General features: G+C 35.0%; 1 protein-coding gene across 2 annotated transcripts in view; it reads left to right on the forward strand.

The window, feature by feature from the left end:
- The window catches only part of erbin (erbb2 interacting protein), a 78,552-nt gene that overhangs the window by 17,577 nt on the left and 33,145 nt on the right, over positions 1-27,830 (forward strand). Inside the window, exons 1-5 of one of the 2 annotated variants that reach the window (XM_042732195.1) lie at positions 13,932-14,050; positions 22,409-22,616; positions 24,615-24,732; positions 27,550-27,628; positions 27,707-27,796. In XM_042732195.1, coding sequence (XP_042588129.1) covers positions 22,428-22,616; positions 24,615-24,732; positions 27,550-27,628; positions 27,707-27,796 — 476 coding nt within the window. In that variant the 5' untranslated portion in view covers positions 13,932-14,050; positions 22,409-22,427. Of the gene's footprint in view, positions 1-13,931; positions 14,051-22,408; positions 22,617-24,614; positions 24,733-27,549; positions 27,629-27,706; positions 27,797-27,830 lie in introns of those variants that run through there. The other variant, XM_042732196.1, reaches the window with a different exon arrangement.

The raw sequence follows: 27,830 nt of genomic DNA on the forward strand, positions 1-27,830 counted from the left end.
CCTTATGCTACTTAATATTTTTATGGAAAGGATTCTTTGGTGAATAGAAAGAACAGCATTTATTTGAGATAAACTTTATAATTGTCTTTATTCTAATTTATTGTCATTTTGATCAATTTAATTTGTCTTTTCTGAATGAAAAAAAAAACTATTTTCTTTAAAAAAAACTCTTCAGAAAATATGAACTCATAAAGTTTTCATTATTAAAACTTTGGGGGAAGTCGTGGCCTAACAGTTAGAGAGTTTGACTCCTAACCCTAAGGTTGTGGGTTCGAGTCTCACCCCCAACTGCTCCCCGGGCGCTGCAGCATAAATGGCTGCCCACTGCTCCGGTGTGTGTTCACTGCTGTGTGTGTGTGTGTTCACTGCTGTGTGTGTGTGTGTGTGTGTGTGTGTGTGTGTGTGTGTGTTCACTGCTGTGTGTGTGTGTGTGTGTGTGTGTTCACTGCTGTGTGTGTGTGTGTGTGTGTGTGTGTTCACTGCTGTGTGTGTGTGCTGTGTGTCACTGCTGTGTGTGTGTGTGTGTGTTCACTGCTGTGTGTGTGTGTGTGTGTGTGTGTTCACTGCTGTATGTCTGTGTGTGTGTGTGTGTGTTCACTGCTGTGTGTGTGTGTGTGTGTGTGTGTGTGTGTCCACTGCTGTGTGTGTGTGTTCACTGCTGTTTGTGTGTGTGTGTGTGTGTGTTCACTGCTGTGTGTGTGTGTTCACTGCTGTGTGTGTGTGTGTGTTCACTGCGGTGTGTGTGTGTGTTCACTGCTGTGTGTGTGTGTGTGTGTGTTCACTGCTGTGTGTGTGTGTGTTCACTGCGGTGTGTGTGTGTGTGTGTTCACTGCTGTGTGTGTTCACTGCTGTGTGTGTTCACTGCTGTGTGTGTGTTCACTGCTGTGTGTGTGTGTGTTCACAGAATGTGCGTATATATATATGTGTGTACTTTGTGCGTTCACTGCTGTGTGTGTGTGTTCACTGCTGTGTGTGTGTGTGTTCACTGCGGATGTGTGTGCGCTGTGTGTGTGTGTGCTGTGTGTGTGTTCACTGCTGTGTGTGTGTTCACTGCTGTGTGTGTGTGTTCACTGCTGTGTGTGTGTGTGTTCACTGCTGTGTGTGTGTGTGTTCACTGCTGTGTGTGTGTGTTCACTGCTGTGTGTGTGTGTTCACTGCTGTGTGTGTGTGTTCACTGCTGTGTGTGTGTTGTGTGTTTTTTTTTTTTTTTGTGTGTGTGTGTGTGTGTTCACTGCTGTGTGTGTGTGTTCACGGTGTGTGTGTGTGCACTTTGGATGAGTTAAATGCAGAGCAGGAATTCTGAGTATGGGTCACCATACTTGGCTGTATGTCACGTCACTTTCACTTCACTTTAAAGAGTTAATATTTAATTTTGTGATTTAATTATGATTTATTTGAGAGAGAAATCTTTGAGATAGAAACTTTTTATAATTGTCTTAATTGTAAGTTATTGTCATTTTAATCAATTTAATGTGTGTTTTCTGAATAAAAGTAATAATTTATTTAAAAAAAATCTTACTGACTCAAAACGTTTGCATGCTGGTTTAACTCATTGCTCATTGAAGACTGACTAAAACGTAAAAAAACATTCATAGTAACACATTAGCTCAGAAAATCTATTTTGTCACTTTCCTTTGAAATGCTGGGTAACGGGGCTGAAGCCACTATTGTTTGTGTTGAATTCAGAATGAAGTATTGTCATGAATCTTTAAGGTCAGTTGTTTTGCCGTAGTGTTCAGTCACTGTAGTTTTGTATTGGAAAGTGTCAGCCCTGGAGGTCTGAGCAGAGCTCTGTTTCACAGCCAGGATGAACGCAGCGCTGCTCGCGGTATATGAATCTTTTTAGTCATGGTGCTCGGGGTATGAGACTTTTTTCCACTGGTGCTAGTGGCCAGTTATGTTTTTCCATGCATGCTGTTGGTACTGTTTCTGGTTTTTCTGTGCTGAGTGTCGCGCTGGGGTAACCAAAGCTGCTTTCTTCCACTAACACTCTACTTTTCCAGCAGGCAGTGGTGTAGAGTGACACAAGTGCTATATATCTCTGCTGTTTTTGTCACGTTGTATTGTTTTTTTCTTACACTAGCTTTATAGTTTTGCTGAAGGCAGTTTTTTTTAGTATGTCTTCTTTTTTTATGTTAGGTCCAGTCAATGTGTCCATTCGGCTGGTTTATGTAAATGAACTGAATCAAAAAGAGACTGTAATTATATTATGATTTTACATTTATCTCTAAATTGTCTCCTTAAAGAGCTACATTTTGTAGATTTTAGTTTAGCTAGCTACTGTTTCAGAAGAGTGGCTGGTCTCTTTTGGTTAGTTTGGTAGCTTACAGGTATTGGTTTCTCCAGTGCTGTACTGTAGCCACAGGCCTGAGATCAGTCCGCTCTTTGAGTTACACATGAGGTGTCTGGTGTTTGGCCTCATGACCCAGGCTGCCTTTAGGGCAAAGGTTTCTTGACCTTTGGTTTCAGTTTAAATCTTAGAGGGTTTGTCGTCTTAAAGGAGCTGTTATGTCCATTGCCCCAAGGCCGTTCTCATTCTCACTTCCTTTATCATAACATGCCTCCCTGCAGCAGTGGCCTCACACTTCAGATAAACGTGTAAAGACGCTGTATACTACATATGTTTTTTTGTTTTTCCCCCAGAACTACCCCCTGAGATTATGAGTTAAATGTTTTTATCATTTAAAAACAGTTTACAGTTCAGGGATGCCGGTTAATGGTCACATAATATACGTTATTTTTACTTTTTTAAAATTTAATTTAATTTTACTTTTTATAATTTAATTGTTTTTAATAAGTAATTTATTTGATTGTTTTTATTTACAAATATTTATTTTAATTTCACAACTTTTTGATCTAATTTTTTTTTATTATTATTTTTTTTTTTTTTTTTTTTTTTTTTTTTTTTGTGTAATTTTTTTTTTGTTTTTTTTTGTTTTTTTTTAAAATTACTTATTTTAATTTGGCATTTTTATGTATGTCATAAGTGTTTTTCGATTGTTTTTATTTTTGTAATGATTTCCTTTAATTTCACATTTTTTAATTTTTAGTTTGTGAATTTTGATTTTGTATGTTTTCATTTATTTTAATTTGACAGTTTTATGATTTAATTATTACTTTTTTATTGTTTATTAAATTTTTTCTTTTAATTTAACAACTTTTTAATTTTAGGTAGCGATTGTTTTTTTTTCTAAATTATTCATTTAATTTTTTTTTTATTGTTTATTTTTTGGTTTAATTATTTTTTTTAAAATAATATGTTGTTTAATGGTTTTTTTTTTAATGGTTATTTTTATTTAATATTTTATATTTTTTTTTTTATAGTTTTTCATTTTAATTTTACATGTTCATGATTGTAATAATTCTGAACTGTTTTCATGAACTTGTGAACCCCCTTCAGTACCCTCATGGACCCCCAGGGATTCGTTGACTCCAGTTTTGTAAACTCTGCATCACAGCACAGAAGTCTGACCATATAGTGCAAGTCTGTTTTTGTTGGTTTGTTCTTGGTGTGAACTGAAATTGGTGTGAGAAACAAAACTTCCCACTTCCCGAATGTTTGCAGACACTGCAAGATCTGTGTCTATATTAAGCAGTGAGAGAGAAATGAGGCATGTTGTTTTTTATTTATTTATTTTTTAAACTAATACATGATGTAACAAGGAAGCATTTTCATCTCCATTGTTGAGGGTCACTTGAGCGCAGTGGATAAAACAGATCACATAAACTTAAAAGGCGTGCTGTGGATAGAAATGAGGCATGATGTCTGTACTAATGAGCCCATTTAAATACAGGCTTATGAGGGACGACTTTATCTCTGTCCCTCCAGTAATAAACGAGCCAGAAATCCCATAGGCTTACACTGACAGACCAGAATATCATACAGACATATGGGTGGGCACTTTTGACTTGAGACAGCAGGCAACCACCTAGAATACCCTAGAAACCATCACAACACCCTAGTATCCACACCAGAGCCTTGTGGTGGTGGGTTCTGCATGGGCAAAACCCAAGGTATAGATACGTTTTGTTGGAGATCTTGGAGAAATGTAGCATTAAATCACTTGCTCAGCAGTGGATCCTCTGCAGTGAATGGGTGCCATCAGAATAAGAGTCCAAACAGCCAATAAAAGCATCACAATAATCCACACAAATCCAGTCCATCAATTAGCATCTTGTGAAGCCTAAAGCTGCGTGTTTGTAAGAAACCATTAAGATGTTTAAGATTCATAATAATGCTTCCTCCATTGAAAAAGTCCATCCTCTGTTGTGCTCTCAAATTAAAATCTGTGCACCGAACGGTTTGTAAACAGTGCTTGCCTGTGCGTATTTCTCTCCTGCTTTATACCTTTGTCTGTTGAGTTTACGTGCAATAAAATGAATGTGAATGGGTTTGATATCATCTGCTAGATAATCTTCAGGTACATCAGTGGTTAATTTACATGAAGAGGCAATGCTGACCTGAATGTGTCTGTGGTGGTTACTGCACAAGAGGAAGTGAAATGTTTTTCTCTCTTCTGCTGTGCTTCTATCAGAGATGTGGCATGAGAAGCTCTATGGCAGATTTTGGCGCTGCGTTGACATTTGTTGTTTGTTTGGAGGGTGTGATGAGTGATGCTCAGTGACCGCACAATGGTCAAAAGTTTATTTAAGGAAAGTTCAACCAGAAAAATGAACATTTGTGCCAACTCATGCAATCCCAAACCCGATAACTTTCTACAGTGGAGCACAAAAGATATTTTGAAGAATGTTTCAACTGCTTCTTTCCATTCAATAGATGGACTATCCTTTTAACACTGAATAGGGTGCAGTAGAAAGTCTCACACAAACTACTACACAATGAGAGTGTGTGTCTGGGAACCGCTCCAAGAGTTTATATGCACAGAGGTCAACTCAACGCCTCTAGCTCACGCGATCACCTCTAGCCTAAAGAAAACTTCATATGCCCGTCATATTTAGCAGCTGAAGCGCCCACACACACTCATACAGACATTACTTATGCTCACACTTGCCGGAAAATTGTGAATTGGTCAAATGCATCTCTTTTAGGCAACCTCACAAGTGTGTGTGTGTGTGTGTATTGTGAATTGGGTTTTTGTTTGTTTTTGAAAAAAGATAAATTCTTATGCTCATCATAGCTGCATTTATTGGACCAAAAATGCAGTAAAAAGTAATATTGTGGAAAGTTATTATAATTTGGAATAACTGTTTTCTGTGTGAATCTACAAGTGTAAAATGTCATTTATTGCTGCGATCAAAGCTGTATTTTCAGCATCATTACTCCAGTCTTCAGTGTCACATGATCCTTCAGAAATCATTCTGATATACTAATTTGCTGCTCAAGAAACATTTCTGATTGTTGTCAATGTTGAAAACAGTTGTGGTGCTTCATATTTTTGTAGAAACCGTGAGAATTGTATGAGGTTCAAGGTTTTTTTTCCCCCCTTTTCTCTCTGGGCTCTTCAGCTCCACTGGGGCATCATAACAAGCTCCTTGACTTCCCATTTACAGGATCAAATGGATCCTCACACTGCCACTGAAACATGAATTTCCTGCTGACTTATGAACGGGACCCAGAGGCATTTGTTTTTCAGTGTTTTTCCACATTTTCAGCTAATCTCATATTTAATTAAAAGCTCAGCAGCTGACGCCGGTTTAATGCGGGCGTCTTTTGGCTCCGTTTCCCTGCCCGAGTGTGTTTGAGAGCGAGGTGAGAGGATTGCACGTCTAAAAACAGCAGCTCACTCATAATTGATAAGGCCGTGTGGAAGAGTGGTCAGATGTCTGCCACTAAATGCAAGCGCAGGACTTTTAATGAGCTCATGCTGCTTCTCCTCTGCACTATGACAAAGTGTAAGATATTTTGGTGAAATGATTCAGTGATTCTGCTGGATCTTTATTTTTGGCATTTTTACACTAGAGCTGTGGTTGCAAACCAAAGTCTATTTGATTTTACTGTTTAATTCAGCTTGTTTAATTGGTGTGAATTGTGCACAGGAACAACACATGTGAATCATGTGGCTCCAGTACAGTTCACAATAATATAAAAGCAATTCTGCTACAGTAGAATTTGCCTATATACAGTACACACTATATATAATGTATTTCCAGTCTCTGCATTCTTCGCAACGTATTTGCCTTTGACAGAAGCAAGTGCCATATTCTTTACATCTTAAGTAAATGGACAAAACTATGCGTAACTACTGTTTTTTTTTTCATTTTATTTGTTTTTATTTAAATGTCATTTTAAAAGAAGGATATATATATATTTGATCTAATTAAAATTATGTGCTGATTAATAATAGATTTAATCTTAAATAAATAGGGCTGAGAAATGAAAAAAGATCCTTTCAAGTCCTTATTGTGTTCAATAAGAAATGCATTCAATTGACATTACAAAAATTTGTTTTAGAAAGCGATATTTTAATGATCATGTAACTGTCTTAAGGTTTGAATCATTCAGTTATTTATTTAACCGATTAACTCAGAAATGAAGCAAGTGGCTTTATGAATGGATCACTGAGTCATTGGCCCACTCGATTTGTTAAAAACTGCAGATTTATTCAGTAACGAAACACTGGTGTTTGTTGTTTGGAGACGGACAACAGTTTTGCTGTGGCTTTGTTTGGAACATTTTTGTTGGCAAAAGTGAGCCAAAAATAGATAATAATGACACTATTGTGTCTAAAATGTAAACATTGACTTGTATAAAATCAGCATTACATTGCAGTTGTGCATCTGAAAAAAAACTGCATGCAATGTAAGATGAAGAACGAGTCTTGGCCAGGGCTTGTTAAATGCATTAATCATTTTAATGTTTTTTTTTTTTTTTTTTTTTTTCAGAAGTAATCACACCAAATTAAATCGACAGCCCTAATATATCCCCACTTTTTATGTGATATTTAAAAAGCAAAAATAGAACGAAAATAAAGAAACAAAAAGATTAATTAAAAATACAATAAAAAATTGAAATAAAATATTTTGTATAATTTATATAATGTTAAGAGAGGAATTTGTATGAATTCAAAACATATTTTTGAATTGTACCATCTGAGACACTTCCATGTCAATGCTTTTATCTGTTTGTGTCCAGCCGTCTAGCTGCATCTGGGTGGATGTTGTGGATCTGGAAGCTGAAACTCCGTCTGACATTTAGGGACAGAGACAGAGGGAGTTTGTGGTGATTTGCTGTCCTCTCAAGCTCATATTTCTGTCTTTTGACTCACCCCTGGGCGTCCTGCACTGGTCAGTTGACACCGAGATGGACGCGCAGACTTTAAGGGACGGTCACAGACAGAATGATGGGACACTTCGCCTAACAACACCCTTTATCCTTGACCTTACATTCCTAAAATAGAATATATTCTGAAATAGTGCCAAATCCGTGTTGATTCAGTGAGCTTTCAAAATCATTGAAAAAAATAACCGTTATATATGTACCCGTGATTGCACATGATTTGATTGATACTCGATGTTAGTGTCAGGTTGCTTGGCAAATGTAAATAAACTACAGTTAGACTAATGGACTGTTTTGCTCAGCTGATGAGTTGTTTATGGTGGCGTAACTGAATCATTTATTGAACCTTCATGTCTTCTGCTATTGCTGTTGTATACACCGTGCTAAAATCACTGTGGTGATTGGCTTCTTGTGCTCACTGCCCTTTTTCGTACCTGTCTGAACAATAACCTAAATAGTTAACTATTTTTAGTGTCATTTCCTTTATGCATTGCTGGCAGAAGAATACAGACTTTGGAGTCATACTACAGTATCAAAACACATGCCAAGAAAATCGTCATCAGCACTTCCATATCAGGATTTTATTTTGGTTTCAAACACTACGGCCTTAATTAAGTATTGCAAATTAAACAGCTAGTTTGTGAATCGATAAGTGCGAAGGTCCCTCTCACGTCGCCATACATAATACTGCAATGTAGGTGATGCGGCACAGGTGCTGCTCATCGAGCGAGATCAGATTACCTGCCTTTAGCTCAGAACAGATCTGCCAGGACAATAGCGGTTTTGTTAGCCTCACTGCTGCAAGACCACTGCGCATTGAACAGCATGGTGAGAACCAAAACCAAAACAGTGGAGCTGAACTGGACAAACCGGTTGAGCTGCTTTTGTCACCGATACCGGTGTTTTTTCATCTCTTTTATATCTCAGCTTCACCCTTTCCCAAGTTTATGTTCGTACACTAAGGAATCCGCGTTGACTTTGTCAGAGATCTTTCCTGTCCTGCCTGTAAGCTGGGCGTCTCTGAAGCGATCTCGGCCGCTGAATTATTGAGAGAGGCCTCGGCCCCTGCTGTGTCAGCCGGAGTTGGAGGAGATGCGCTCGTCAGCCGGTGACAGAATGAAACACACACCCAGCCTTCCTGCTGCTCACATGTGACCTCTCACCTCCAAGCTGGACACACGTACACCTCAGCCGACGAACCTGACACCTGACCCCTGCTGTACACCCGGACACATGTTAGAGCTGCCCAAGAACAGGCCAGATAAGAACAAGATGATTACAGCACTGATCCTGTATTACAAAGCAACTTGCAAAACACAAGCTACTAAACGCTTTTTTAAAGAATAGTTCAGGTCAAAAAAGAAAATCGACTGTTACTCCAGTCTTCAGTGTCACATGATCCTTCAGAAATAATTATCAATATTGAAAACAGCTTTGCTGATTCATATGTTGTAGAAACCATGATAAATTGTTCAATGAATGGAAAGTTAAAAAGAACAAATAGAAATCTGTGATATTATAAATTAATGCATCCTTGCTGGATTAATTTGAGTATTCATTTCTTTCAAAAACTTACTGACCAGTAAATATATGGTTTGCATGGTTTGATGTCGTTTGCATTGTCAGAAGAAACTTCCTTAAGACCATGTATTTGACCAAGTAGATTCATGTACATCAGATATATTTCTTAGTCATACATGAACTCAAACTTAAACTCTTAAATAGTATCTTTAATATCTATAAACACACAAAAAAGTTTGTTAATCATTATAGAGCTGCTTCGGTGTATTGCTAGTAATAGGAACGTTGCTCATGGCAGGTGGTCTGAAGACGGACAGAATTTGTCTTGAAATGTTTTGAATTAGATTTAAAATGTTGAATTTTGAAGGGGATGAATTTAGACATGTAAATTCTATGACAAGATTTAGCAAGCATGTTAAAGCAGAGTGTGATAAGTCACATCTCTTAATACATCCCATTTTAAGAACTACCTATAAAACAGAATATGAAAACAAAAAGAAGCATCTTCAGTGAAGAAAAGTGTTGAAATTACATGATTAAATCATGTTAAATCATAATTTTAACATGAATTAATCAAGTTACACAAACATCATTTGTAACTTCAACATCATGGAAATAAGTAACTGCCCCAATTAAGTAGTGTATTAAGAGATTATGGTTCCCTGATAGAATCTATTTATATTAATTGCATATATTTTGTCACATCACTGATAAATGCTAGTATTAAATGCTCCTTGAGTACAACATAAACAAATGTACCATCCTTAGTTTAACCAAAAGCCCAGCATAGTTGAACATTAAACACTATCAAGTCTTCTTTATTTCTCATCTTGTTCAAAAACTAAATAATACTTAATTTCAACATTTTTAATCTCCCCATTAAGTCTCATGCAAAACATGCACAATTGAATCTAGAACACTTTAGAGAACTACTGTATATTTATCACATGCAAATAAATCAAGTTTAGTTTCAAATTGTTGATTTGAAAATGATTGAGTAAATCAGACAATCAGCTTTTCTTGTGTTATTTTTTTTTTTTTTTTCCCCAGTGCTTATAAACTAGTCAAACTAGTCTGTATGTGACTTATTGGATGACTAGTCAAACTATTTGATTCATCCAACTGTACTTTCATAATGTCATTTTCATTTCCTTAAAGGGGTCATCGGATGCCCATTTTCCTCAAGTTGATATGATTCTTTAATGAAAAGTCTGTAACATAGTTTGGTTAAAATTTCTCAATGGTAGTGTAAAACCACACCCTTTTTACCCTGTCAAAAACAGCTCTGTCTACAGCAAGCCGTTTTATTGCATGTTCCTTTAAATGCAAATGAGCTCTGCTAACCCCGCCCCTCTCTTCTGTTTACTTTAGCCGTATTCATCATGAAACTTGCTAATTAGCACATTATTAGGAAAGGCGATTTGCAAAGATTCATTAAAAAAAACCTTATGCTCACTTCTTCTGTTGGTGAAGCTGGATAACAAATGATTTGCGCGAACATAGACGCACTTATGTTGCATAGATCGGGGGTGCATCCCTTTCAGAAACAATTGCAATCCACTCAGATGTCTGGAGTAAATGATGACTGCTCTGTTCATTATTACATCTAACAACAGAACATCTCAGTCGCTTAGGGGTCATTCTTGTCTACATCTGCTCCGGCGGTGAAACAATTACGGCCTGATGACAGTCACTCAGGGCGGGTCTAAGGTAAGACGCCTGTCCAGTCTGTGCTGAAATGCTACTGTCAATCAAACTATTGTGGGAGGGGCCTGTCTTTGTGATATCACAAAGACAGGCATCTGAGATCGGCTCGAATTGAGAAAGGGGAAATGATTTAAAGAGATTAAAAAATCTGATCTTTTTATCATTATAGGGTGGTTGTGTACACACACTGCCAACACACATTTCAGTTCAAACAGCTTGTAAAAGTGCATGTCGCATCCGATGATGCCTTTAATATGTAGAAGTTACCTGTCCAAATTTGAACGTCAGGAATCACTTGGTTCGGAAACACTGATAACTTTAGTTACTTCTGCATTGACCTGCTTGACAAATAGAGAACCGCTCGGACCACTCTCTGTTTCTGAGGTTTTTAAATTTTGAGCTAGGCGACTAGATGACGACTAGATTGAACCCTCCAGAAGCAGGACTTTCCATGTTGACTTCCTTGTATTGAGTCAAATAATCTTTCCTGCTGTATTACAGTATTCAAGCAGAACTTGCCCTACATTACTGTGCCAAGTGATACAGATTTCCAAAGAGCTGTAACTAAATTTCAGATCATCAGCTCACGCGCCATCCTGCTATTTTCAGTTCTTCCCTCCAGACTGCATATTCTCAGGGTTATGCTTGATGTTTTCTGTGTTTTTCTCACTCTCCTACTTTTTCTCTTCCCTCCAAACATGGCCTATTTTTCATGAGCATCGCCCCAGCATTCCTTCGGTTTGGATCAAAAACCACTCCGTGCTGAAGTGATACCCAAACCCAGATCTCCTATAAATATCTTCAGCACTGTAAGGAACAGTGCATTTCTTTTTAGATTTGACACACTATGCACCAGTCGTCTCTTCAAGTGCCGTCTATCCATAGATTTGTTCGACAGGATCTGAGAATGTTTCCTTCTCACCATCAGGAACTGAAACTGTATACGTCAGCAGCCGCAGACAGGCTAGTGTGTATTAGCGGGGGCTGTTTCTTGGCGACGCGTCTGCTGCTTGCTCTGTTTAACATTACACAGGATCTGAAATGGCAGCAGTGCTTTGCATCAGAGAAACTGCAGAAGAGCTCTTCCTGTTGTGAGCAGAGAGTCTCTGATAACCGCAGGCGGGGGGAGGGGTGTTGGAGAGCCAAGCCGCATTGAATTTAAAATGTGACCATTGTCTAATTGGTCTTCGGAGCCGGTCCGTGGAGCTGCGGGAAATGGGTCAGCGAATTCACACAAGGCGGCCCGCAGTCACGGAGAGCCTCTGATTCACACCGAATCATTTGCCTTGATCTTCTTCATCAGAGCCACGCTGAAGTCTCAGCTGGGTCACTGCTTAAAGGAGCCGTTCAACCAAAAATGGCAATTCTGTTATTTACTGGCTATTTAATCGCTTCAGACTACAGGCAGAAAGTCCCTGGTGATCTTTTTCTTTTTTATAAGAAGTGGAGATGCTGAGCTCAAAAAATGTCTACAAAATATTCATACAGGTGTATTTGAGGAACAGAGCAAATTTAAAAAGAAAATTCATAATTCAAAATCTCTGTCACATTTCTGCATAGTCAAACTTGACCTGTCACTTTCAAGGCACTTAAGAGGGCCAGTTTTTACTATTTTATTATTGTGGCTAATATTAATTACTATAATGATACTACAACATCTATAGGGATTTTTGATGCATTTATAAATAAAGCATTTATAATGGTCAAATTCATCTTTAACTTAATTGTATCTCTTTTTTTTGGCAATAAATTCACTCAGAATATGAGTGTAGTGAGACTAAAAGAGAGAGTTTGTATGGAAGCTTGTTTCCACCACTGAAAAAAAAAAGTAGGTAATTTAAAATTTTTGTCTTACAATTGCGAGTTTACGTCGCACAACTTAGAATTTTTTTTTTTCTCAGAATTGATGCAAATTCACAATTGCTAGTTAAAATGTAACAGTTGCATGATGTAAACACACTTCTGAGAAACACAGTCAGAACTGGGAGATGCAAACTTACAATTCTGAGAAAGTCAGAATTTATATCTCATAATTCTGAGGTTGTAACATGATATAAAGTCAGAATCGTGAGATGAAAAACTCACAATTGCAATTTTATATTTCAATTGAAAAATTTTATATTTGAGAGAAATATTTTTAATTTGTGGGAATAAATTTGGGTTTTGGGAGGGAAAAAGTCAATTACAAGTTTATATCACGCAATTCTGAAAAACACATGTAAACTTGCAATTGCGAGAAAGTCAACATTTTTGAGAATTTTTTTTTTGTTCAATAGCGGAAACAAGCTTCAATACATTTGTAACTCTACAAAATCATACAAAAAGAACTAACTGTTTATCAGCACTTCCTGCAGACTCTGTTTTACACAATCTGTCTGCATAAATGTCTCATTTTTGCTGTCATTTCCGATAATGTGAATTTGAGTGACTGAAGTAGCTACACGCCGAGCTGTCATGCTTGTCTTCTTTTAGTTTCGTGACAGGTGGCAACTAGTGTTAAGGTGCAGTACCTCCACCTACTGTGTTGGAGTTTCAACGAGTTACTGGCACTGTATTGCTTACAATAGTATGCTATGTGTAATATTACCATGTTATCAGGATTTCATCTTTCACATATCATGGTTATGTTCACTCAGATAGGCTTTTGTTTTTTGTTTGGTTGAAAGTAACGATTATTTTGTTAAATTATCCAGAAAGTAGGTCAGTCCTGATCATATGTTGGAAGGTCTAAATTGCATTAGCATTGCACTGGTGTATTAGTCATATTTTATTATTATTCAGAAATAATGTAAAACTCTTTTGTAAATTATCCATTTACAAACACTGTAAACATGTATTTTAGTTTCCCTCACTCCACCAAAAACCATTAAAAATGAAGAGTATTCAGAACAGAACAAAAACAAAGAATATAAATAGTTTAAGTGATAAAAGCTAAACTGAAACATGCGGTATGCGGGAAATGTGCTGTACAAATAAACTTTGGCTCACATGATTCTCTCATGTGGCATGTATCCAGATATTTTGCATGCTTGGCTCTGCACATTTCAGAAAAAAACGTGACCTACATTTCAGAAAATACAGTAATATGTGATTTTTTTTTTTTTTTTTTTTTCTTTGTTTTTGTCTGATTAAAACTGCAGAAGTTGTATGTTTGGAAACAACATGAACATTTAAGGCTATAAAAACAAATATAATGTATGTATGCTACGCTATGCATAATGTGCACAAAAATCTAAAATTAAATTATTTAATTTATATTTGTTTTGAAATACATTTTAAATATAAACACTACATAAACAAGTGTGTAATTAGTTGTAGCTCTAGTTTTATGGGAAAGTGCAATGCGAATTTGTAATTTAGTTTTTTTGAGCGTCTGTGAACTTTTCCCCCCGCTTCCTCTGAGCTTCTCAAGTCACATTGTTTTTCTAGATTTTAACTACAAGCCTGTACTTTATCACACAGAAATCCAGGGTGAATGATGCATGGAAAGCGTGCTCATCACAGTGGCGTGGCCTTTGCAGTGCCAGCGTGCGTGTGAAGGATTTCCTGCTGCCGCTTCCTCCTCCTCCTCTGCTCAGTCTATAGGTGTGATTTTACCCCACAGGTGTTTTCTTTGGAACGTTACCCACCTGTTTTTTATGCCATATGATCCGCTAACCTTGAGGCGCACTGCCGCTGTGGAATGTAGCAGTGCTGCAGCGTCTGTCACATTGTCCACTGTTTTCACCCCGCCGTACTCTCACGTCGGGCCAGCTGTAGCCATGGCAACGGCGGTGACCCGAAGGGTTAAAGGCTGCATGACGGGCTGGCGTTTTCCAGATAAAGAGAGCCGTGTGGACTGGCACAAAAGAGGGAGGACAGATTGTGGGAGGTCTGTTTGATGTGAAAGTTGTGCCAGCAGGCAAATCTCTCTTGTACCTTCCTGTCCCCTCGTATACACACACACACACACACACACACACACACACACACACACACACACACGCACACACACACGCACACACTAGCATTTGGATTATAGCTGAGTTTTGATAAGTGAGAACAACAGTTTGAAGACAGCTGTGAAAACTAGATTGTTACAGTTACTATTTACAGTTTTGGTGCTTGCAAAACTTACTATCACAATGCTTGAGTTTTGTGGTTGGTTGCATTCCTGAGTGTTTTTAACATGTTGCTATGCAGTTGCTAGGGTGTTCTGGGGCTTTGCTGGTAGAGAGAGACCCATAATTGGTTACAAATTGGTCTTTTTTTTTTTACGTTGTGCCTGACAATAATAGGGTCTTATGAAATCTTTTTTTTTTTTCAGTTTAAATTTTTCAGGATTCTGTTTTAATGATTGAATTTTAGTAACTGAAAAGCATGTCTTATAAAAGGAAATAATGAAACACATAAAATTTAAAATTTAAATTTATTTTATTTTTATTTTATTTGTCAATTTGGGTTTTTTTGCTTTTGTAGATATAATTCAGTTTTTTTGTTTTAATTTTGTATGTTTATTTTAATTCATGTCTAATTAATTTAAATCATAAAACTTATGCAGTATAATAACAATTAAAATTTTAACAAAAACACATTTTAGGGTGCTATGAAATCTGTTTAATTTATTTTCATAAATTCAGGTTATTTTTTATTTTTTTCAAATTCAGTGTTTTCTGTTTTTCTATATTCTGAAAGATGTCTAATCAGTTGAGTTCGTAACTTTTTTTTTTTTTATACAACCCAAAACAAATTTGAAACTGTAGTAATAATTGATAAAATATTCATAACTTATTTTTGTTGTAGACTAATAATCATGTGACAGATGTTTTAAGAAAACCTAATCTGAAGTGCAGCAATTTATCTGAGATCTAACCAACTCTCTAGAAACTATATAGTAATTTAATTTATTATAAAAGCAAAAACAAAATAATGAAATAAAATAAATTCTAAATGGTACTAATATTTAGGGGTAAAGAGCTACAAAGATGTACCTTAGGCTATCACTGCAGGGACACCTTTGTATCTTTCTGAGAGTTTATCTTCTAGCTAGTTTGTAGCCCTGATGTGTAGATACGGCTCAGGTCTTTCCTTCAGTGTGTTCTATGTGTTTTTATAGCGCAGAGGCCATGTGGTGTTCATTACTATTGGCTTGCTGAGCTGCGTCGCTCCTTAGAGACAGTCGCATCCTCTCTGAGGGCTGTATCGCATGACATGCGTCACACGATGCTGTCAGCACCAATAGGAAGTAAGACCGTATTTTCCCACGCACTGCAAATGAACAAATTATACATGCTTGTGTTTAAGCCACAGGAGAGTAAATGCCTGAAATAAGAAGAAATTACAATTTCTAAAAGAAACGTGTAGTAGCGGTTGTGCTAGCTGCTTCATAGTGTCCTCTGTTCCTCTTCCCTGCAGCTCTTACACACTCTGTAGTCGTCTTAATGTTGATTGCAACAGGATCTGGCCGTCATTGTCTGCAAGTGTGTTAAAAGGGAAACTCTGAACCTCGGCCCCGGACCTGCTTGCATTGGGGCCAAGCACGCCCATTTCCCTCCGCAGGCAACGTCAGCAGTCGTGTTTATTATGACTGATAAGGGCAGGCCTCTGGAGAGCAGCGTGTTCTCATTCGCTATCACTGTCTGCACAAACCTTCCGCAGCAGCTGAACTTAGCAACCGTACCAGGGCTTTCGCTGGCCCCACATGTGTGCGTTTCTGCTTTCAGAAACTGCTGTTTGACAGTTTTGTTTTGTTTTGATATGATGTATGTCTGGAAGTTTGTTTTTTTTTTTTTTTTCATTTTTTTTTTTGCATAATAGGGCTGTGGATGTATTGAAAATGTCAAAATACAACATAAAAATCACCATAAAACTATCCCATATGACTTGTGCCTTACACATAACTATTCTGAATGATTATAGCAACTGTTCGTCAAGACCAAGGTTATTACTGTTAACTAAAACTAAAACGACTATTTATTTTAACTTTTTGCCATGCCATTATTTCTCATCTTTTAGTTAAACCTGAAGTACTAAAATAACTCAAACTAATAAATAAAAACTAATAAAAATTTATAGACACACAACATTTAACGAAAAAAAAATTATTTATAATACAAACATAAAAAAAAAAAAAAAATATATATATATATCTATATATATATATAATATATATATATATAATATATATATATATATATATATATATTATATATATATAACTATAAATATATATATAAATATATATAACTATATATATAAATATATAAACAAAAAAATTTGGAAATATAAATATATATAAATAAAAAAAATGTGAAATATTAACAGTAAATATAATAATATAGCAGTAACACTGGTCTGGGCTTCAGCTCTTCACATTTTAATTGTTATTTTAACTTTGTCCAGATCTGTTAATTTGTTTATTAATTTTTTTTTTTAAGTTTATTTTATTTTTATTGTAAATGTTTTTAATTTTCATATTTTTGGGAGGCATAATACCATAATGAAGCAGTTTGGCAAAAACTATTTGGGGAAAAAATAGTCTGAAAGTCAGTCACACTGTGAAACCAGCACAGTACAATTACATAAATAAATAAAAAATAAACAAATTAATTATAAAAAAAAAAAAACACCCTGTAGATCCTCATGATTGTGTGTCAAGGTTAGTAAATCACTCAAAATATCAGATAATTTGGCCTTTTTGGGACGAGGCAAGGTTAGTTCGCAGATAGTAAAATATTCAGTAATACGACCCTTAAAAACTTTAATATACTAATTTATTAATTCATTCATTTATTCATGTATTTATATGAGTTTAGTTTTTGCTTAATACTTTGGTCTGTTCTCAAATGATGATTAGATGTGTATATGTATTCAAGGTGTAAGGAAAGTATCACATTTTTATTGATGGTTACACCATATGACATTTTTTGTCATTCAGTTATTATTATTATTTAGTAGTTTTAACAAACATGAATGAGTAGATATCTAAAAACTTGACACTCTTATTTGTTAGTGATCCATACCTTGTCCGGTTAATCTTTTTCATTTTTTACAACATTTTATAAAAACAAAACAAATATTTGAGGACATCCATTTCAAGCCTTTAAGCAAAAGCCTTTTATTTAAATCAACAAAAAAGACTGAGAAGGTGTGTGTTTAAATCAACAAAAAAGACTGAGAAGGTGTGTGCTGACACAGTGCCGCATTTGTTCATTAACAGCTGTTTGGGATGCTCGCGGTCCCGAATACTTGCTTTTAATGATTGCATGTTTTTGGGTTGTTTGGGTGCTAGGGTTTGGTGGTTGGTTTGGTTGTTGGCGGATGTTTGAGAAAGGTCACATTCTCCACACTCCTCCACAGCGAGCTCTTTGATGCAGCCTCGTCCCAGCACTGGTGATATAATCCAGCATGCGTTCATCATCACATGAGCCCTGAAGCAGCACCGTTTCTGGTTGGAATCGGAAATCTTTCGCACATATTTTCCCACACTTCTCCCAATAAAGCCTGAGGCCGAGAGGGGTTTTTCCCTCCTGCGCTGATTGCGTCTCTTTTGTGCGCTGAAGTTCACGTGTAGAAGCGGATACTCTAGCCGGCCCATCACAATACCACAGGACTCTACGTAATCAGGACAGCGTGTGTGGAAACACAATGCTGCGACTGGACCGGCTCCAACAGGAACTAGGCTTGAGGCCTGTGTTTTTACTCTCCCTAAATCAGGGGAGCCCCAATAGATCCAGTAGAGCACACACAAAAAAGTGTGGGCACCCCTGCCTTAAATCATTCATTCAATTGGATTCTATTCATTTATTAACAGGACAGTTGACGTGTCATTTTCATATCACGTTACCCTTGTATGCCTGACCTTGAGAGATTTTATTCATTTATTTAAATGTCTTTTACGACATCACCAAAACAACTGCTGCTATTGTCTGGGACGGTGTAGACCAGCGGTTCGAGATCTGGGCTTCAGACCAACAGCTTGCAGGATTACCAGGATGAACTGATTCTGCTGATGAACCGCCTTTTATGACACACACACACACAGGCTCTTTTTATGGTAATGCATTCTTTTGTTTTTTGATTTGATATGGATTTTGATTTGAGTAAAGGAAAAGTAAAATGTATTGTGTATTGTTTTTTTTATTTTTAGTAATAATAGCTATATACAATAATAAATGTTATTTGTTATAATAATAATAAATTAGTTATTACTAAAACTATTCTTACTTTTTTTTATAAATGTCTTGTAATTAAATTATAAGACTTATAATTTTATTTTATTATTGTTTAATACTAAATTATTAAATAATAATAATAATAATTTTAAAATAATGTTATATAATAATAATAATAATAATAATAATAATAATAATAATTCATTATTTTTATGTAATTTACTATACATTATTTTTTGGTTGTCTAAGCTACATAAGCTTGTTATGTAATAAAAGAAGCTTATTGATTATTTTTTGGTTTTCTAATTTAATTATGATTGTTTTATAATTGTTAGTATTTTTTTTTTTTTTATATATATATATGATAATTGTTTATTTGTTCAATTAATTAAAGCGACAGTGTTAAAATAATTATTAAAATATTAGTTATATTATTATTATTGTTGAATGTTACAATTTCATTTAATTATATTAATAATAATATGATAATATTATTATAATAATGTTATATATTTAAATAATTAACAATTATAATAATTAATTAAATTTGTCATTTATTATAAATGCAACTAAAATCAACTATTTATAATTACAGTATGTTATTATACTACATAAAGGTAATAAATATAATAATGTAAATTATTTAATGTAAATATTTAATGATTTAATTTATTATTTTTGTAAATATTGCCTGAGTGCATATATCTGTAGATATGGTTGGAATATTGGATGGGAAATGCATCAAATGGTGCCATTTATCGATAGAGCTGATATCAGAGCTGATTGTTAAAAATGTTAAAAGCATTGTTAAACACATTGGTCGAAGCGATTATCTGTCTGTCTCTAAACAATACTATTGTATTCATACTAAAACAATCTGATAGCAGCATTTATTTGGCATGCAGTGGTGGCAGGACATGTCCTGAATGTGACCCAGTAGTGACTCTTCTAGCTCTCTGCGGCCTCAGCGGTGATGGTTTTGTGCTCGGCGGTCTTTCAGCTCACGCACAGCTCTGAAAGCGCAGATTGTGGTGTATTGATGCCATAGATGGATAATGTGGACAGATACAGATAACCAGCACCAGTGAAAACAACAGGCTTCTACGCAAAGCATAAATGACTTATCAAGTCTAAACCATCTGATCTGATACCCATCTCTGGTTTTTCATACGCCACACACTGTTCTACTTTTAAAAGATTCAACATGAAATCAACTTTCCATCTTTGGTTTACTTTACTTTACGCATTTATTTTTTTATAGGTTTTTTTTGGAGTATAAGTGTTTTTGTTATATAGTCTAAATGTGTTTTTTTTTTTTTGTGTGGTGTGTTTTTTGTGTGGCTGTGGTTTTGTGTGTTGTTTTGTGTTATTAACCAGTAGAGTCCTTCAGGTGTTGATTTAGTGACTTTCATTCAGTCTGCCTGTATTCTGGTATGTTGCATGAGCCAATCAATTTCAATAGATGATGCTACTGATTTTTCTTATCGAATATCCCATTTCCCTTTGAAAACATGTGACATTCAGGATGTTTAATAGGTTGTCAAACAACAATTCACCTTGACTTTTAAAGTGAACTTTCATTGACGTGCTGTGAATGATGCAGAACTGAATTCCCGTGGCTCTGGTTGTGCAACAAATGTTCTTGTTTTGATCATTTTCAGATGTCTTCTCAGCAGATTTTAACGTCGCTCGTGCATCTAAATAGCATTATCATTGTAGGGCCCTATGATTTCCGTGATGCAGAAAACGCGGACAGAATCGCGGAATCCAGTCATAAAAACGGAATTTTCAGTTTAACACGGAATGTCATGGAATTTGTCAAATTTTGAATGAATTAATCAAAAATAGGTCATTACACTTAAATCAAATCGTGATATGGACTAGTATCTGTAAATATTAAGCCGTATTGGTATTCATGGCAAACCGTCAAAATAAAAGGATTAAACTAAAATAAACCAAAACGGTTTCATTTAAAGACAAGTATTTGCCAGAAATGTGTTACTATTGTTCAGCAGAATGTACATAGCCTACTACTACTAAAAAGAAACAAACATGTTTTAAGGAATAATCACACAACATTAGGTAACAATAAAACATATGGTGAAGAAAAAATAAAACATTTCATAGGGCCCTAAACATGTATATTGTTCGAAGAAAAAAATTAAACTTTTAATAAATTGATGTGAAAATATATGTTTCATGATTTTTAATAATTAGACATGCTTTTTGATTAATAAAATTTAATTTAACCATTTAAAAAGGTGTCGAGAAAAATTAAAATGGAAAAAATGGAATTGGTATAAAGATGAATGTGGATGGAAAGAAAGGTAAATAAATAAATATGAATTTGAATTTGGGAAAAAATAAAAGGGATTTCATAGGGCCCTAGCATTGGTGCTTCATTGTTGTCATGCAGATGCAGATTGAAGGGCTCTTCATGAGGGGTCAGAGAAGAGTTGTGTCTACAGCAGTGATTGTTGTTGCTCTTGGGTTTGTATGACTGCAGAGCAGAAAACCGCTCTGTGTGTCGATTCATGAGCAAACCTTGGGCCAGCCTTTTTGATGCCGTATCGAGGGTCTTTTTCCATTTCAACAGAATGAAAGGACATTGTGTAATGATGCTGTTTTCAGGCCAGCCATGAATATAAATGGGTTTTAATGAATGTTAATGTGCTCCTCTCAGTGCTATTGTAGATGATGCTTAATTGTCGGCTGTATTAGCAATATTTTTATATCTAAATGTGTGTTAATCTTGCCAAAAAAATTAGTCAGAAACATTCATTTGTTCATTGAAAAAAAAAAATATGACTAAATAAATTTTAGTCAGTAATTTCTCAAACTGCCAACGATGGGACAAAAAGCTTTGTTGATAAATAGCAGATTTTCATTTTTATTCTAGAAATGCTTTACGTCATATTTACAACAAAATTCAGTTTCATAAATGGAGTTTTCAGATGTTTTATTTTGTCGTTTATGTTTATGAGTTTAAATCAGTGTTATTTCAGTGTCATTGAGATACTATATAGTTTTTATTAATATTTTGAATCAGGTTTTTCATATTCTCTTTTCATTCTGATTTTAAATTTTCATTCTGATTTTAATTTTTTTTGTGTATTTTTGTCATTTCTAGTAGTATTTGGTTTTATATGTCTGTGTATTTTTTATAATTTTTTATTACAATTTATAATTATTTATATTATAATTTTATTTATTGAATTATATATAATTTATATTTTATTAAATTACATTAAATTCAAATGGTAAATGATGACTTGGCAACTAGCGTAAATAAGCATTTTTTTATATTTTATTTTAGTTATTTTTTATTTTTTGTTTTGGTTACACTTTTTTTTTTAGTTTACTGTGATAACACTTTTTTTTTTAGTTTTTTTTTATTTATTTATTTATTTTTAAGATTTAGTGAAAAAATTAAATCAGTTAAAGTTTGTGACATTACATTCGAAACATGAAGATATTTTGTAAAAAAAAATAAAATTAAGATTTAGTGAAAAAATTAAATCAGTTAAAGTTTGTGACATTACATTCGAAACCTAAAATTACAAAAAATAAATATTAAAATGATTTTTAAAAGTGTTTAAATGAGCAACACCTACTTCAACAATACCTACTCAAGATCAACTACGAACCATAAAAAGCTGGTTTCCTGCACCGTGTTCAACTTCGCTGTAAACCAAGCTGTTTTGACAGCACTATCGTGTATCCCAGTGTTCCTGTCCATGAATTATTAAGGTTCATGAGGTGCTGATCATGTTCTCCTTCTCTCCTCTAGTGCCTGAGCTGTGGTGAGGATGAGCAGCAAGCGGAGTTTGTTTGTGCGGCTGGTGCCGTGCCGCTGCCTGCGGGGCGAGGAGGAGCCCGTCACCTCGCTGGACTACTCACATTGCAGCCTGGAGCAGGTCCCAAAAGAGATCTTCAGCTTCGAGAAGACCCTAGAGGAGCTCTACCTCGACGCCAACCAGATCGAGGAGCTGCCCAAAGTACGAGTGCACTCCTGCACCATCAGTACACTAATATTGCATGTCTCCAAAAAGTTCATTCAATGCTTAGACGGTGAAACGCTGCACTTTATTTTAGCTGGCAAGCAGCACCTCCAGAGCACGTGTGGTTTGTTACTGCCATGCTGTTTACAAGCAAACGATTTGCTTACACCGCAGGACTGGGACGTGTGAATTTGGCTATTTTTGCATTTTATGGCATACTGTATACATGTATTGAATTTTTTATGCATTTGGTATGAAATGGTTTAAAATCTTTACTCTATTCTTTTTCAATAACCATCAGTTTAACCAAATATTATGAAATATTATGTTATTAACTAGCATTTCTGAGAAAGATATTCTAAATTGCAAGATATAAACTTATTTTGAGAGTAAGAAGTCAGAATTGTTTTTGACTAAATTGACAATTCTGAGAAAAAATGGGCAAAATTGAGATGTTAATGCAAAATTATATTATAAAAAGTCACAGTTCTGAGGGGAAAAAATCAGTTTGTGAACTCCAAGTTGTGAAACATAAACTTGCTGTTCCGAGAAATAAAGTTAGAATTGTAAGTCAAGAAACCACATTTTTTTCTGGAATGTGCTTCTATAAAATGTAAGAAGATTCAAAACATTTAATCTACGAATTTATATGCTCAGCCTCTTTCACAAGATAGGTAAAAATATAGTTTAATAATTTCTTCATTTATATGCACCAATATAACAAAATAGAACAGTTAAACAAATGAATTAATATATACAAAGTATTATAACGATTGGTTTTAAATTATTAGTAATAGAAAGGCAAACATTCTAAAACTTTCTCGTTTGCCGTCAGGAAATATGCATTTATATTATTTAAACAAATCTTTGAATGACTAATGAACATTTAATTTCACAAACCTTGCAAACTTAGTTGAATCCAGCTGTGAGATCTTGTGAAGTGTGCATGTGCCCTGCATGATCGCATGTTTCTGTGTGACGGTCGGTCCGTGTGAATTGAATGCTTTAAACTTTAAATTCGTCATTTCAAATTATGCTGTGCTTTATGCATTTGCCCAGTCATATTCATGTCATTTTCACTGTGTGCTGTATGTGAAATGAGTGTTACCCTGGCTTTATCTGAAAAATATTATTCCCAATGCACACACTTCCCAGAAAACCGATAGCCCTGTTGGTTACAGTGTTTACTTCCTTTTAATTATATTCTTATTAAATATTTATTTATTTGTGAAAAACACTTTGTCATCGAAAGTATAAATATGTTTATTTTACACTTTTTAAAAAAAAAATTTTTTATCCATTGTCAAATGATGTCAAATTTCTTAAATATTATTTCAATATTATTTATTTGGGACAATGGAGGCTTCACTTTTCCTCAGTGGAAGTGTGTGAAGGTGCGTCGTCCATCTTTTTTACAGTCTATGGCCGAATCCTGTTTGTTTCACGTGTTATTATTTAATATAACCCATATTACAGATGCGTTGTCAGATTTAAGTTGAACCGCGTGTGTGGAGATCCGTACGGTTGGACTTTTACCGTGAATCATTCCACCCCTAGTATTCACTGTGTTGCTTTATTTATATTGCTAGCAAATTCATACTAAATACATGATGATGTTCTATATATCATTCAGTCACACTACAAGCAGAGTACCTGTGATCAGGTTTTCTCTACTTGTCGTTTCAACAGTTTCCACTGAGTTGAATTTAGAAAGTTTTACAAAAGCCTGATTATGTTACACGCTTGTCTTTCTCGTCCTTTATCATGAATGGCCTTGTGTCACAGAAATGTTATTTCTGTAAAGCGCATTGGGACTAGATCACATGAAGGTCCATCGAAAACCCTATTTTGTTTTCTTTCACCTACCCAGAACTAATTTACTGCAAAATCTATTTGAAATGAATCCGACTGCTCATCAGTTATTCACATGAAGTTTGATCTCATTACTATTTCCATGAATGTTTCCCAATTGTCTCAATTTCCTTTTCTTTACAGCAACTTTTCAACTGCCAGTTGCTCTACCGATTGAGTCTACCGGACAACGACCTGGCGGTGCTGCCGCCGGGCATCGCAAACCTCATCAACCTCAGGGAGCTCGACGTCAGCAAGAACAGTAAGAAAAGCGGCCATTTAATCTCCTCTTTCTTTGTCCTTTTTGGAGTCTAGTTACGCTATCGGCCGGCCCATAACCGAAGCGGAGGCACACTGATATCTGCACTGACTCACTGACCCCTTATCCGCTGTAATTCAATTCATCACGGCCAGCAACACGTTTTGGATTTCAGTTTACAATGAGATACAACATTCACCATTCATTTCAGTCTGCACACTTGCCAGTCCTTGTAAATAAGCATTTTCATGTGTCGCTCATTGGTTTAGAATTGTGTGCAGTACGGTTAGTTATAAGCGCTAGAAATAATACATATGAACAAATGGAAGCTAGTTGCCTATCTAGACAGATTGGAACAGAGCCATAGGATTTCCCTCTCGATTTGATATCCTGTACACTGATGACAATCTGAAGTTTGTCACTGGAAACAGTTTATTCCATTCTGAAGCATGAGTGAAGACCACAGCACTACAAACACATGCTCAAATCTGTTTACACATCACTTCATCGTTCAGCTGGTGTGTTGCAGGATCTGATAAAGCAATGACAGACAGGGACGAGCTCAGCCCAGAACAGGAAGTCTCATTCAAAGCACTGTTTTCATGCAATGGGCTGTCACATCAAATGAAGCTGCCTTTTTTTTTTCTTCAGCCAAAAAAAAAACTAACAATTTTTTTAGAACAACATCATTCAGTAGATAAAAGGGTTAATGAGACCAAATAACAATAATAAAAAAAATATTTGCAAGCAGTTATATATGTTTTTAAAAGTTTGGGGTCTGTAAAATGTCAGCTTTATTTATTTTAATATTTGAAATATTTTATATATGTTTTTAAAAGTTTGGGGTCTGTAAAATGTCAGCTTTATTTATTTAATTAAAAATAATATATACCTGTATAGATATATATATATATATAAAAAAATTATATATATATATATATATATATTTTTGTCTCTTCTGTTCACCAAGCCTGCATTTATTTGATCAGAAATAAACATTGTAAATATTGTGAAATATTATTACAGTATAAAATAACTATTTATTGTATTTATTCAAAATAACATTAATAAAAAATAACTGTTATTTATATTATTTATTTAAAATAACAGTAATTTATTCCTGTAGTCATTGCTCCAGTCTTCAGTGTCACATGATCCCTCAGAATACTGATTTGCTGCTCAGAAACTGCTGCTTCATATTTTTTGTGGAAACCATGATGATGATGAACGTTTGATGGATAGAATTAGTTACGTTTTTGAAAGCTTGGCGACATAAAAGTCTTCATCGTCAATTTTGATTGAAAGTTTATTACATCCTTGCTGAATAGTATTCATTGCTTTCAAAACAATTTAATAAAAAAATATTTAAAAAAAATATATATAACAAATCTCACTGACCCCAAACCTTTGACCCTATTTACATTAATAATACACATTCCTCATCATCCTTTATTTATTGTCAGCTAATCTGTTTTACATAAGTAGCATTTATTTGCTTCTACAAAGATGTTAATTTGCAGGTTTCCATGACTTTTAATAGATACTCCCTTCCTGACCATAACATGTCTGTTTTTAGCAGAGCTGCTGAAGGTGGGTCACCTTGTGTGGTGGATGTGAGCTCTCAGATGTGTGTGTGTGTGTGTGTGTGTGTGTGTGTGTGTGTGTGTGTGTGTGTTCTGTGGTTTGCTCTGCACGCTGGTTTAGTTTGCATCTGAGTGCGCTGGAGGAACGATGTCTTAACATTAGCGTCACACTTCAGCTTGTGCGGTTAGTAGGACAGGAAGTAAGCAGTCTAGCTCTAATGCTGCTTCAGCTTGTGTTGATTCTAAAAACAGTGTTAGGTGTTGGGTGTTTTCTTTAGTGGTCGATTTTGATAAAGACCTAGTTGTCCAAGTGTTATTACTTGACATTGTGTCATGTATTTTTAAGTTGGGCAAAAATAGTAATATATGAATTACCGCTTATTTTTATCAAATTCAAATTCTGATTCCAGATAATACTTATAGTGCCATAATCCTCAGATATTTACCATATAAAGTATACTATCAGTATATAAACATCTTACAATACTTGTTAAAAACTTATTTTATTTTTTATTTTTTTAAAGACATCTTCTCTTATGGTAACCAAGGCTGCATTTATATTCATAAAGTAATACTGTAAAATATTACTATAGTTACAAGCATATTATAATGATTTCTGAAGGATCATGTGACACTGACACCTGGAGTAATTATGCTAAAAATTCAGCTTTGATTCACAGGAATAAATACATTTTAAAATATACTCAAATAGAAAATAGTTATTTTTAATTGTAATAATATTTCACAATATTAAAGTTTTTACTGCTTTTTTTATGAAAGAAAAAAGGAAATGCAGGCTTGGTGAGCATGAGAAACTCCTGTCAAAAGATTTAAATAATAATAATAATAATAATAATAATTTATTAATTATTCCAAATTTTTGACAGGTAGTGTAGGTAATGTACCATCACTTTATTTATTTTTATAATTTTATTTAATTTTATTTTATAGACTCACAGATATAATAGTTGAGATATGTAAATAGAATTCCTAATAGAATTAGAAATACTATAGCATAAAAATTAATAGAAGAAAATATATGTTTTTTTTTTTTGTAATTGTTTAGTATTAGAGGTGGTATTGAAATAACTGAACGAGTGTTTGTATATGAATTGTCTGCAGTTAGTCAATATTTTCAATCATTTTAAATGTTTCCTAAACCCTGGGTACAAAGAAGAGAGAAAACATAAAACGAGCAATTCATAATTGAATCACTTTTGTTTCTTTAAAATTTCAGGCATCCAGGAGTTTCCTGAAAATATCAAGAACTGTAAAGTCCTGGCCATCCTAGAAGCGAGTGTGAACCCTATATCAAAGTGAGTACATAGCCAGCAGAGATGACTGCTGTGTGCGTTCTGTCTGTGATGTAATGAAACACTCTCGTGTCTCCGCAGACTCCCAGAGGGCTTCACGCAGCTCCTCAGCCTGACCCAGCTCTACCTGAACGACGCCTTCCTAGAGTTCCTGCCGGCCAGCTTCGGCAGGTCAGACACACACACACACACACACACACACACA

The sequence above is a fragment of the Cyprinus carpio genome, chromosome B10, assembly GCF_018340385.1.
Source record: "Cyprinus carpio isolate SPL01 chromosome B10, ASM1834038v1, whole genome shotgun sequence".
NCBI classification, from domain to species: domain Eukaryota; kingdom Metazoa; phylum Chordata; class Actinopteri; order Cypriniformes; family Cyprinidae; genus Cyprinus; species Cyprinus carpio.